Source organism: Pieris rapae, chromosome 21 (assembly GCF_905147795.1).
Source record: "Pieris rapae chromosome 21, ilPieRapa1.1, whole genome shotgun sequence".
Taxonomy (NCBI): Eukaryota; Metazoa; Arthropoda; class Insecta; order Lepidoptera; family Pieridae; genus Pieris; species Pieris rapae.
In genome coordinates, this window is record NC_059529.1 from 3,339,472 (window position 1) to 3,353,804 (window position 14,333).

The 14,333-nt window shown below is 33.0% G+C and overlaps 1 protein-coding gene across 2 annotated transcripts; it reads right to left on the minus strand.

Annotated features, from left to right (window-relative positions):
- Nucleotides 1–633: 633 nt before the first annotated feature.
- LOC110995038 (piwi-like protein Ago3) lies at nt 634–14,146 on the minus strand. Of its 2 annotated transcripts, XM_022262001.2 has the most exons (18): nt 14,008–14,146; nt 13,485–13,692; nt 13,020–13,113; nt 12,615–12,705; nt 12,152–12,287; nt 11,609–11,780; nt 10,816–10,943; nt 9,883–10,046; nt 8,320–8,517; nt 7,459–7,608; nt 6,395–6,572; nt 5,467–5,724; nt 4,945–5,172; nt 4,243–4,426; nt 3,638–3,803; nt 3,027–3,248; nt 2,118–2,331; nt 634–1,941 (listed from the first exon to the last, which is right to left on the minus strand). In XM_022262001.2, exons 2-18 carry the CDS (start codon nt 13,659–13,661, stop codon nt 1,891–1,893), a joined length of 2,811 nt encoding a protein of 936 aa, XP_022117693.2. In that variant the 5' UTR covers nt 13,662–13,692; nt 14,008–14,146; the 3' UTR covers nt 634–1,890. The 2 variants fall into 2 exon arrangements, with proteins under 2 accessions (XP_022117693.2, XP_022117691.2); XM_022261999.2 differs by having other exon boundaries at nt 634–2,331.
- Nucleotides 14,147–14,333: the final 187 nt, after the last annotated feature.

Sequence of the window (14,333 nt, forward strand, 5' to 3'; positions counted from 1 at the left end):
AAGTGTTAAATGTAGTATTGTATTTTATTAACATATCTTTTACATATTTAAAGAAAACAATACCCAAATTAAAATCTCAATACAAACAATCCTCGAAAATGGAGGAGCAATTTCTGCAGAAACCCTTAATCTTTTAGCCGGGGAAATAAATACAAATAATACAACTTTTTTGACATTCGCTGTAAAGCACGCAAAACGTCGGTTAAATTTAAAATTATGTTTAAATAATTATAAGTTTACGATAATACATAGCTTCATTAAAAAAGTGTTTTCTTTAAAAGTGTTAAAAGGTTTTTTTATTTTTAATCCCTAAGATTATTTAAATATTTTACGTTTGTCTAAATCTATTCTAGAATAAGATTCTATTGATTTAACCAACAGAATATGAAATATTTCGCCATGAAAACCCAAACCTGGGATGATTTGTTTTATTAGAGAGCTTTATTTGTACTTTAACATTACGTATAGCACCCTGATGTTTACTACTAAAATTTTATTTGTAAAAATATTCATATTTAACCCTAATCGATAATGCAGACACACACAGACAAATCAAAAAAAAAATAACTTTCATTTGATGTGCTTCGATATTCAGTTTTTGACGACACACTTTTTGACAACATACTTTTTGCCATTTTGGACAAGTTTAAACTGTCTAAAACTTAAACCAGCTTTTTTGTTTTATTCCACAACCTTTTTCGCAAAATTACTTATATAATAAACGATTATTAACTAAATAACTTGAACTAAAACCAACTTACTTGAGAATGAAAACCGCTTAGTAAAAAATATCCCAGTAAGACATTTTATACTCAACGATTAAATTTTATTAAATTTTTATTAAATTTTGAATAAATTTATGTGGTTGCTATGAAATAGTCACGTAAAGTTTTAATGTATACCTTAACATAAGAAAAAACCAAATCAAATGTAATGTCTAATTTCGAATATAACCAGAATCCTTACTTTGCCCCTAAATCCCAATAGCGATATTAAGATTGTGTCAGAACTACTATTGAGAGAAAACCGTCAGAAAACCGTCAGAATCACTATTGGATGTTAAAGGTACAAACGCAGGTAATGTGCGTACGTACTGTCACTCGGACATTTCAGACAGTGACATTTGTACATTACTACGAATTTTAAAATAAATTAATATTAAATGTTTTATTAATTATTAATTAATTTATTTATTTATAATTTTTTTTTCGAAATTAGACATTACAATTACATTTGACGGAGTATTTTTTTTTAATTTATCAAATCGTTACAAATCTTGTTAAGGGGTTTGCTATATTTGAGGAGTCAAAACACGTACGTGACGTTATTTGCAAAAATAATAGTTTATCTTTAGTTCTAGTCGACTAAATAGGCCTGTTTACATACATTCACTCGGAATATGAGTAGCATATGTACTTACTACAAATATTTAAAATTAATTACAAAGAAAATCGTAAAAAATCTTTTGCAGTGTAGTTATACGTTTAAGTACGTACTGGCAAAGTACTGGAATTCTACGGCCAAAACACGTACGTTATTTACAAAAAGAATAGTTTATCAGCGAGCGCTTCGCTGGTGTTCTTGCCAATGTCATCTACAACTATTTAAAATTAATTAAAAAAGAAATAGTTACAAATCTTTTTGCAGTGTTGTTATACGTTTAAGTACGTACTGGCAAAGTACTGGAATTCTACGGCCAAAACACGTACGTTATTTACAAAAATAATAGTTTATCAGCGAGCGCTTCGCTGGTGTTCTTGCCAATGTCATCTACAACTATTTAAAATGAATTAAAAAACAAATAGTTACAAATCTTTTTGCAGTGTTGTTATACGTTTAAGTACGTACTGGCAAAGTACTGGAATTCTACGGCCAAAACACGTACGTTATTTACAAAAAGAATAGTTTATCAGCGAGCGCTTCGCTGGTGTTCTTGCCAATGTCATCTACAACTATTTAAAATGAATTAAAAAACAAATAGTTACAAATCTTTTTGCAGTGTTGTTATACGTTTAAGTACGTACTGGCAAAGTACTGGAATTCTACGGCCAAAACACGTACGTTATTTACAAAAAGAATAGTTTATCAGCGAGCGCTTCGCTGGTGTTCTTGCCAATGTTCTGGCCGACCAGAAAGGCCAGTTTATGCGCGTACTGGCACGGCGCTGGCACTCTCACTGTGCCAGGCCAATTGTAGTACAAGTGCGTCAATTTGTACGTAAGTCTTTGGCATTGGTCTGGTGGCATTTTACTATCGTCATTGACTACGACGTAGTGGGTGGGTGTGACCGTACCTTGGTTCACCTTTTGTGAGACGATTAGGAAGTCGTACCTGGAAGAGTAGATCATTTGATATTGTTAGTTATAAGATTTAGGCGTATAAATTTAATTTTTTAATGTTTTTATGTAGGATAATTGGTGAGGGAATTATTTTGGAGTTATATCGAAGTAGTAGTAACTGTTAAGATAGAAAAATGTAGTGGAATAAATAAATAAAATAAATTTACTGCTTGCTGGTGTGATTTCATAATTTGAATGTGTTTGGGATTTTAAAGCATTTAAACCAATTCGACTTAGGGTCCTTCAAAAGAGCATACCAATTCTTAAAAGGCCGACAACGCACTCGCGAGCCCTCTGGCATTGAGTGTCCATGGGCAGTATCACTTAACATCAGGTGAGCCTCCTGCCCTTTTGCTATATAAAAAATATTAAATCGTTCCAGTAATTTTTGGTTTATTACACTAATCTTTTGTCTTTTAACTAATAAAAATAATAAAGTTTTTGTGGAGTTCGATTCGAAGACATGTACATCGGTCATATGTCACAATGCAAATGATAACAATTAACTTTTTATTTTTCGCTAAATCAATGACAAATTCATTGGTTAAATAAATTGAATATGGCGACAGTAGTTTTTGACAATTCCCAATATAATATTTAAAATTTTACGAATAAAAAACTTCTTAAAAATACATACTTATTTAAAATATTTAAACTTATAGAAGAAAGTATCCGAAGAATACTCACCAGTCCCTCCTAGTAATAGCGTGATCTACGACAGTCCCCGGAGCAGGATTTTCGAATAATCCAGGACCGGACTTCAAAAATATACGCGTATTTATACGCTTTTGTACGATCACGTACGTAATCTTTGGTTGGTATTGTGTATCCACTTCTTGGATACTAAGCCTCAACTGCGGTATTTCGTATGTTTGCACTTGTTTAAATTGTCCATCGCTGACGCCGTCCCTGTTATTGATAATTATTTACTAAACAGTTTATTTCAAAGAAACTATTTTTAAATTAAACATGTAGCCAAAACTGATTATATATACAACAAACATTATGTAATAAGAAAAACAATATACTATATATAGCTTGAAAGATGAGGTGTGTTTAATCTTAATCTTAAAAATTCTTTAGATTTGCTTAGTTCCTTCGTAAATACGCGTTTGGAAAAAATATGGAATAAGTTAAGGCGTACTTATTATATAAATACAATTATTAATAAGAAACCATGAGAAAGAAAGAAAGAAACTAAATGATGGATGACAATTAACAATGACATCTGAAAAGTGTTGCCATTTCATAGTTGCCCGCAATGTTGGAGGTCTTTATTTTATAGGTCATATACATACCTATACATAATTATTCTTTCTGGTAAATATCCGTTTGAAATCAGATAATGCCTCAAGGAATTGACGAGGCACGCTTTCAGACAGTCTATTATCTCTTGGCCTGCCTCCTGGAAGACGGCTGTCGAATACCACTTCGTTAGAGTTTGCGTGTATGATGCTACGAAGCCTGTAAAAATTGTTTAATATTTATTTATTATATTGTATTATACAAATAAAAGTTTATAAAATGTAGTAAATTTGTGGTAAACCAGAGACTAGAGAATAGAGAATACATAGTACAATTCCTTGATATCCTATAACACTGTCTCGCTTTACATCGAGTCCCAGAAGTTTTGGTAATTAAAAACCAATACTCTAAGCAAATAGCACTGTTAATATGTAACTACTAAACGAATACATCAACCAATCGCGTGTATATTTCTCATCTCCCTTACTCTCTATCATTCTTTCTCACTCACTCCACCTCTCGCTCCATGGAACTGCGTGAGCGACGTTCGCCTTCGTCTCACTCTCTCTCTTGAGAGAGAATGAGACGCTATCTTTTTCTTCGACGCTAGTTTCACTTCAAACAAATGGTTGTAACGCTCCCAAATTTGTATACTTACTACAAACACTGCGCCGTCGTCGCGTGGGATCGTGGTAGCTGTCGGTTCCGACCACCATCACAGACTTGATAGGAATATGGATGTGCCACAACGTCCCGCCGAGCTTGCAGTTCATTTGCAATAGAATCTTTTGAGTAATCGAACGTACTTTTTGCTGGTTCATTATTGTCCGGGCGTTTATGACCTGAAAGTTTTTCAAGTAAAACTTCTTTAGAATCGTAATTTCAAACCGGATGCAACGGAAAAAGCGACAGTAAAAAGAGACAGAAACATATATTCATACGATTTAACGTGAGAGAAAATGAGATAGATAGAGAAATTTCTTTAGAATAGTAATTTCAAACCGGATGCAATGGAAAAAGCGACAGTTAAGCGGCAAGCATAGAAAGGGAAAAACTAAAATGATGAACACTTAATCTTATAAAAAAAATATAGAACCTTAAATGATACAAAAAATACATTAATAAAACAGAACTAAAAAGCTTATCTCCCGGATTCATGAATGCGATGCAATACAATGTAATAAGATATACAAGAATTACATATGTCAAAATTGAGCAGGCTAGGATATGGTTAATAAATGTTTAACTAATCTTGTACAGGCAGTCCTCGTACTTACGGCATGTTAGGTTCTCGAAATCGAAACGACGTAAGTCGAGGACTGCGTGTATATATCTATGTATTTCCTTAAAAAAGCATTACCTGTGAAGGTATCCCGGCATCCGAACAACAGACCTTCTTAATAGCCGAATAGCGATCATCGCGTGACGAAGGGCATATAACGACAATAATCTGCGGCCTCGTTTGTATCGCCTCTCTAAGCCCTATAATAAACGAATCAGTTCGATCGTTCGGCAATCGAATGAATTGCGGCTTGTCGATCGTTATACCCATTGGCTTACAGCAGCGTTGGACTGTTTCAATGAAACTCTGGAAATTTTCAAGTCAAAAATGTTTTTTTGGGCACGTCTTATTTAACGAGTTGTACGTCCCTACGTACGTACTCGTACGTAGTATAGTCGTATACATATTTATATAAATTTAGTCGATTTGAAAATTGTGTTAACCTTATTAAATAAAGACGTTAATTAACATTTATTTGTGAAAAATATAAGCTAATTCATAATGATATGTAAGTAATAATCTTAACCCCCAATATACTCTCCTAACTGGACACAAAATATATAATAATTTCCTGAGTTTATTTAGATATTTTTAATTTACCATAGTCGTCTGTTTGTCCCGATCGGTGAACAGCACAGCCCATTTGTATATATCCACAGCTTGCATCACGGAATTCTTCGTGACGTCAGCATTCCATTCAGCATTGGGTTTCCCGGGGACTTTCACGTTGTTCCCGAAGTATAGGGCTTCGGGGGGCAGAGTCCTAGCTGTTATATCTATTGTCTCAGGCGCGAGGCTCAGACCCCAGCCTTTTAAGCGATTCCTAGCCGACTCATTATTCAATACGTTGCTGACGAACTAAAAGTAATTAAAACTTCATACAAATATCGGTGTTTTTAAAGGTTATCTGGTTCATACAAACGGGCCTGTTTTCAGAAAAGATCAAAGATATTTTTTTAATAACAAATCATGTGTGCGTGTGCTTGCATCAACCTCCTATCGGCTCGACCGATTTTTGATGAAATTTTTGTATTACTTATTTTTATTTTTTGTATTATTATTTGGGGCCTGTTCAAGTACTACGTAAGGACTATAGAGAATAGGGGAGTCTCTGATTTTTTATTTGGTAATTATATTATTATTTACTTTTTGCACATTTTGTCTATGCTGGAAAAAGAAATGCATAATTCTCTATGCGTTTGATCCTAAAAAAATTAATACTTTTATATACATTATTTTTTAGAGCTTTGCTTACTTTTGCTGACAAGAGGAGGGGGAAGGGTGTGTGTGTAAAATTCACTGGAATTTAACACACACACACGTGGAATTACTGAATTCCACGTTTAAGTGTGTAAAAAAATATATTTCTCTTATTTACTCACGTTGGTATACAGTAATAATGGTAAATAACTTTTTTACCTATATTCCAAAACTAGCAAGTATATTTCCTTCTAGATCTAGCACGATTAATACATTTCAATACACATAATGTCATACCAATTTATGCCCTAAGCTCCATTAGTCTTACCTGTTTAAAGGCCGCGTGTCGCTGATTCGGAGTGATTCGGGTGTACGTAGCGACATCTTTCATTAACCGGAAGTTGTTCCTCTGGTCGTCTGTCAATCCTGTCAGCTGGCACAGTTCCGGAATCAGGCATATCATATAGTCCACTTCCTTTTCCTCGCCGGATATTCGTTTTGTGTCCCTGAAATGGTTGTTCAGAAACAAAACCTCTTTGATACAATGTCACGAGAATGTCAGTGCTCCTAATTCACCATGCCTCTTGCTGATAGAAGATCTTTGAAAATCTGGGACAAATCTTTTTTTATATTATTATTATTGCAGCGTTGGCTTCAGCGTGCGACTCTCATACCTGAGGTCGTAGGTTCGATCCCCGGATGTGCACCAATAGACTTTCTTCCTATGTGCGCATTTAACATTTGCTCGAACGGTGAAGGAAAACATCGTGAGGAAACCGACATGTCTTAGACCCAAAAAGTAGACAATGTGTCAGTCACTGGAGGCTGATCACCTACTTGCCTATTAGATATAAAAATAATCATGTAACAGATCCAGAAATCTGAGGCCAGGACCTAAAGAGGTTGTAGCGCCACTGATTTATTTATTATTATTATTTATTACTAATTATGTCGTGTGGAGCATGGGGTAATGGTCCTTACAAATGTTGTGTAAAATAAAAAATAAACTTGACGAATAAAAATAGTGGCGGAGAGTTTATTGCCCGTTCTTCTCTTCCATTCTACGCCCTTTGCCTTTGAGAACTGGCAGCAAATGTAAATTCACAACTAATTTCATTTTTTTGACGTTCATAAGTGTACTTATTTATATGAATAAAGATTTTGGTTTTTTTATTTGTTTTATTATTAAATAGTAGTTAATATGTCTAAATTAACTATTATTATTAAATCTATTAATATTGGTAAACAAAATAAACTATATAAGGGTTTTAAAATAAATTGACTGTGTGTATTAAATTATGATGTACATGGCAGCAAATACCAGCGCCATTGCTCCTACATATATATAAAGATATAATAGTAGCAATAAGGACCTGCTTTGGCTTAAAATACCTTGAAATTAAAATCGGCTGATCCCAATCCATAATGTCGATGTTATAATTCTTCTTGTAGTAATCGATGTATGATATCTGCACGGGAACCCCATTTTCTATTCTCTCAAATGTCGATTTCGGCGTTAAATTATCGTCGATAGCGTCTACCCTAAAATTTTTAGTAAAATTAATAACAGAAACGGATTACAGGAGGAATTATTTTTATATATTTTATACATAATATGAAAGAAAAAAGAAGTATATAACAGTGCGATGGCAACACAAACTGAACACAGCTTTTCTGTCCACCGGGATTTTTAATTCTGTATAATTCTGACAGCTATCATTTTTTGACATGTCAGAGATTACAAACCTTTTTGGTTAATAAAAGGTTAAACCCAAGTTTGTGGGACCCTCGGCCGCCATCTTGGAAAAGGGGGTCAAAACACATTTTGCCTATATCTCCTAAACTAATCTTACAAAAAATTTGTTTCTTTTTCCTCATTCTATCCTTTTACTTATAACTTTTTGAATTTTTGATTTATGATAAAAGTTACATAGAGATAATTGTAGACAAACGATTGATGCTACAAAATGTCTTTACAAATTTTTTGTATGATGGATTTTCAGTTTTCTCAAATTGTAACATGTCTTTTAGGCAACCAAATATTTTACTATTTCTCTTACATTGTGATCTCTTATATTCTATTCGGTTATTAATGATGTAAATTACATCCCGGGGCACCAGTCTACCTCCACCCTATTACCACTTAATTAAAAAATTCATGGCTAAGAAAAAAAAAATTCTTCAAGTATTAAAATATTTTATGTTGCCCTCCTAATTATTTAAGTATTGGTTTCGTCATAACGATATACTTACCGATACAATTTCTTGTTATAGCTGGTCATAACAGAACTACCAAACAGAGTATCCTTAACCAAGTTCTTCCAATTCGCCCCATGAGCTTGCACAGTATCCTTTATGAAAGATAACACGCTCTGGGTACGCAACACCCGGTGAGTGGAGTCAAGGGTCAACATTAAACCGCCTTCGTATTCATTTACCGCTGTCACATATCTGGAAACATTTTGTACACATTAAAAAAAAGATTACAGATTTCTCTTGCGATGGATCATATATCATTAGGTAAAAATATTAATTATGTGAATTAAGTATCAAATTTTGATAAGACAAGGGCGACTTTTACAGTCACGAGCCAATCCAAGAGAACGTGTCCTGAATCGTGTTGACTGAGGCCTATTAATAATTCCCTATTAATAGTTCCTAATAGGGAACAAACGAGTATACGGGTCCGCCAATAGTCCGCCGCAGTCATTGCATTTTAGTGTGTGCGTTGCCAGCCTTATAGGAAGGAGTAATTTTTTTTTTAAATGGAAGGTATATAATGTATTTCTTGAATATGTATTCTGTCTTAGTTAATTAAGTTTGACTTAAATAATAGTCTTAAAAAAGGTTTAAAATGTTCCATCGCCTTAGCCAACAGACATTTTAACATTTCAACACATAGGTGAGCCACAGTTTACTTATACACAAAATAAGACATTCTATAAAAATCTCATATTGTCTATGGTAACTTTCTATAACCCGATGTTTTGAGTTACAGCAACCGTTGTTAGCGAACAATTATAAAATAGCATATGTGGTTAAAATAAAGATATAATAACACAATCAGTAAACACAAAAATGGAACAATTTAACTTATAAACTGAAAAAACTGTCTTTAGATCGTTCATCAACAAAATTTCATAGCTAAACTATTAGAGATGCGAATAGATAAATGAGCTTTGCCCCGGGTTTTGTATCGGGTGGACATCAGCTTCGTTATAGCTTTTCATTTTATCCTTGCCGAAAGACAATACTGTATATAAATTAGTATATAATATTTTTTTTTTTAAAAAAGCTTGCCATCACTCGGCACACTGTAACATCGGTAAAATAACCGCAAAATACTATTTTTAATACGACAAGCACTTTAGGCAAACATGACATACACGGAGAGATCATACAAATATTAAACAAAACAAAAAAAACTAATAAAAAAAAATACATCGTTTGATTTTTCTAAAATTTCCATTTTATATTATATGTAAATACAGGTTTACATACTGCAGACTGTTACATAGAGATATAAGCTTATAATACTATACAAGTCAACCCTCACTAGCCTTTTGAATTTGAACATTAAAATTAAGTATTTTATAGTTTATTTTACAAATTATATCCGATAGAAACCTGTATTTAATATCTTGATCAAGACACTAACATATTATATAGCTTAGTTTTTTTAGTGTTTGAATATTGTATTTAGAATGTAATGTTTGTTTTGAGTTAGTTAGTTGTATATAAAGTAAATTTTCATTTTAAATTTTATAGCGTGTATGTTCAAACAAATAATTTATTTAATTTAGCAAATCAACTTACCCAGGCCAAACTTCCAATTTGTGCTGTGGTATTTGTATGGCCGCGTGTTCGTTGAAGTGTTGCCGCCCGAAACGCACCAACTCAAGGTCAGACATTATATGTTTGAAGAGCAGATTGTATATATGTATCATCTCGCTAAGGCGTCGTGTGCGATTGAATATTATCTGTAATTTTGAAAGAAATTAATATCAAAAATTATTGGCTTAAGTTTTTTTTGTATTTAAGCAAAAGTAAAAAAAAACATTTATTCATATAGGTGGCACAATGTACACTTATGAACGTCAAAAAAAAGAAATATATATTAAATTTTACATTTACTGCCAGTTCTCAAATCAAGGGCGTAGAACGGAAGGGAAGAACTGGCAATAAACTCTCCGCCACTTTTTTGTTTGTAATGATTTGTAAATATTACACCATGTTCCATATGACATCTTAAGTAAAAAAAAATAATAATTGAAAACAAAGATTTGTCATAGACTGTCAAAGATTATCTTTTAGGCATGGTGAAATAGGAGCACGCACGTACATTCTCGCGGGAACAACACGCAAATTCATAGTCGTAGTAAATACACATTATTAATCCCAAAAAAAAAACAAACACAATAAAAAAAAAGCATAAAGATCGTTAAAATAAATAGAAACACATTGAAATCGATTTTTGTTTAGTTTCTTAAGTTTACATTTACGATTTGACCAAAATGTTACATTTCGAAAGCATTTTTTATAAAGCAAACGCACTATAGTCCTTTTAGTGATAATCAATAAACTTTACCAGGCTCGCAAGTGCGTGGCCACCCTTTTAATCGGTTCTATTTTCTTGATAGACCCTCAGTCGAATTGGATCTGCTATTATTCAAACTATTCTAAATTGGGGTAATAACTTATGTAACATAATCTCCTTCTTAGTCAGTAAAAATAATTGAAAACACTCACGGTGATATTAACTTTGCTGTCGTCATATGGGTTAGTTGAGACGAGATCAGTGACGTCATTGGGCAACCGGTGAGGAACGTATAGTATTGACCCGTCAAACGTCTTCACTTCGAACAGTTTTCTATGTTCTGAAAAAAAACAACAACTGCTAAGTTGCGCTTAAAATGTATTGGATTTTCACAAACGCGACAGAATTGACTCTGACTCTTTATGAATCAGAACTAACTCTGACTCTTTTTGAATCAGAACTGACTCTGTCTCTTTTTGAATCAGAACTTACTGACTCAAAAGAGTGAGAGTTCGCAATACCATCCATTTATGAATCACCTTTAGAGTCGAATCCTAACAATTAGAGTCAAACCTGGATAAGTGAGAGCTCAATGGACCGCGATCTTATTTTATCTTATAGAGGTTACTTACCAACCCGTGTTTTTCACTTACAGTAGCAGAAGGGGTCTGTCTCACATGACTATAAAACTATAGAAAACAATATCAGACGCACATTTGGTTTGAATTAAATTCAAGTCTTTGGAAATTAAGAATGAGCCAAAAATAGCAAAAGTTAAATCATGTATTGACCCTTCAAAATGGATACATGAACTACTCAACTCCACCATATATTTTCTATTTGCCCTACTTAAAGAAACAATGACAAAAAGTGGAAAAACAATGTACTTTTTGGAGTTTGGCGACCGGATAGGTCCTTAAGTAAGACTCCCTTATGTCAAATCAAATTGTCTTGTTACTCAGCAACTGATCCCCTTTCGAGGTACAAAAGATAAGAAAAACTCACCATTAAGCAGTTTAAACCGTAGATGCTTGTGGTCCTGGTCGGGTTCATATTTAACTTGATACTCGAAAACGTTACTTTCTTCAAACCTTAGGTATATGTAGTTGGCTGTGACGTCACACGGCGTCCCAGTCGTACCTTTCATTACAACTGGTGGAGTATCTTTTATCTCTCTCTATAATAAGAAATACAAATATTAAAAGGCAATTTAAAAAAAATACTTATGTATCTGTCAAATGAAAAAAGTAAAGATGGTCCATGTATGATATAGGTAAGATTGGTGGCAGTTTTCAAGATACCCATTTATCAAAAACTACTTAAACAATTTATTCATATAAATTTATTAAATACCTTTAAGAAAAACAAAAATTTACAAGTTTGAATAACTTAAAAAATACACCATCACAATATAACTTCTAGTTTCATGCTATTTATTGACAAACATACAAACACTTGTGAATCTGGTTTGGATGAAAACCAAATTTTTTATTGTGTCTATGCAACCACAATGGTACTACAATCATTATTAAATTTGTGAACACTTACAAAGTACTTATTCTTGCCCGCCGATGAGGCATCAGTGCCTGCCGTAATAGTGCTAGCTGCCATTTGATCAGTCACTGAATCAACCACACTAGCAACACTGCCACCAGGTGGCGAGGAATGTGATTGCGCAGCTCTTCTAGAAATAACAATTTAATATTATCTGCAACATTATCTTTGGTTTATGCCAGAACACTTTAACACTTGAATTAGGGCCCTGGCTGACACGGCTGTTCCGCTTTCAAAACTTTTCAAGCTAAAATGTAATAAATTTATAATAATTTAAAATAAATGGAGGAATCTACTCTTGTTTTGCATAAGCCGTCCTATTCCATTATTTCTATCCTCCTGTCAGAGGTCTTTTTAGGCATTAAGTTATACAATACAACCTGTGATACATCCAAGAATCGTAGAATCCATTGAGAGAATCTCTATGTCAATTGAATTTAGGTTCTTGTATACTTACAAAGATTCAATCAATTTGAGACCTCTCCCCATACTCTTTGGGGCACTACTGCTTGGTTTAACATCTGATGCTGGACATAATAACGGAACATCTGGAAATATAATCAATCAGTTTTTATTTACGAAATGAAAAATTCCGATAATAAAAGTTAAAAACCTTATTTACAAGTTTGTTGTCGTCTGTCATTGTTGTTTTAGAAGGTTCAGTGATAAATATTTGGCAAACAAATTTCCACTACAGGCAAATAAAAAAAAGGTTTGATACCTGGTGATGTAATTTCTTTATTTGAATTTGGTTAACACTAACTTGTAAAGAAAGAGCATCAGATGTTAATAAATCAAAAGAAATAGCACACTGAAATGTATATACATAATTTAATAATCAAATATTACAGTAAATACATACCTCCGCCTCCACCAGGTTTGTGAAGCATTTTACTAAGTAATGCAACTTTTCCTCTCCCTCCACCGGCTGGAGGTGCTGCCATGGCGGAAGAAACCTTTTAATATTATATTAAATTATTTTTATTGTAGGATAAAATCTGCAATATTAATTATTCTGGAACTATAATATGAATGTATGAAAAAAATCATTAATTTACATGGACAAAACAAACTAAACAGTAATTACAAAGTTTAGTTTTATTTTTAAGTAATACAGGCAGTAAGCCTACCCAAAACAAGATAACAAGTACCCGAAAAAAAAGGGGAAACATGTAGCACATTGTATTCCTAATTTATGACACAATGTGTTTAGAGAAGTAGTGCCATATAATACAAGAGTAGATCATGCAGGATTTACTCTTGTATTATGAGGTGAGCTCAATCAGGTTTAATTAAATAACAATTAAAATATAACAATGGTTCTTACTGCACTTGGGGCATAGCTAGGAGTATAGCTTGATGCAGCACTTGGTGGTGGGTACATATCAAGAGAACTTGAGGTTTCACTAGGTGTGTCTTGCTTTGAAGATTCCAAATTTTTTTGAGCTCGTAACGATTGAATTAAGGCCAAGCCACGGCCACGACCCTTTGATGGGTCTGCCATTTCTTGCAGATAATACTTTTTCGGTATACACCTAAAAAATCGAGGTAAAATAAAATAAGGAGGGTAATATTTTTTTTAAATACCCTTTTCCTTTGTAAAATTAAAAAATAAGGATTTCAAATACTAAAGCATTTCTATTTAAGGCGTAAAGACAAACAAAAAAAAACGTGTGGAAAAACTTTCAAAGAAAAGTTTGGTAAGACCCTCTGGCCAGTTTTAAACTTTAAAGATACAAATACAAATACGATATAATACTGTTTAAGAATTAAATTGAATTAAATTTAAAAGATACTTTCTACAAATTGCTGTTACTATTTATAACGATTTTATCTAAAGTTTTTATTACCTATAACAATGTTAATTTATCATCTAAAAACTAGAAACACCATAGAAGTTAGATTTAGAACTCAAAATGCAATGCATCGGCTATCAAGACCAAGTATTAAATCTTAGTCTCTGCAAACATCAGTCACAACACACACTTGTAACGTGACAGTAGTGACAAGTTACAACATACAGATTACAGCCCACGGGTTAAATATATTATAGATAATGTTAAGTACAAGTATTTTATTTTTATATAAAATATGAAAGAAAAAACTTTGTATATAATTTTAGACTACATGGTTAACAACAAATTTCAATTGGAATACGTGAAGTTCTAATTCACAG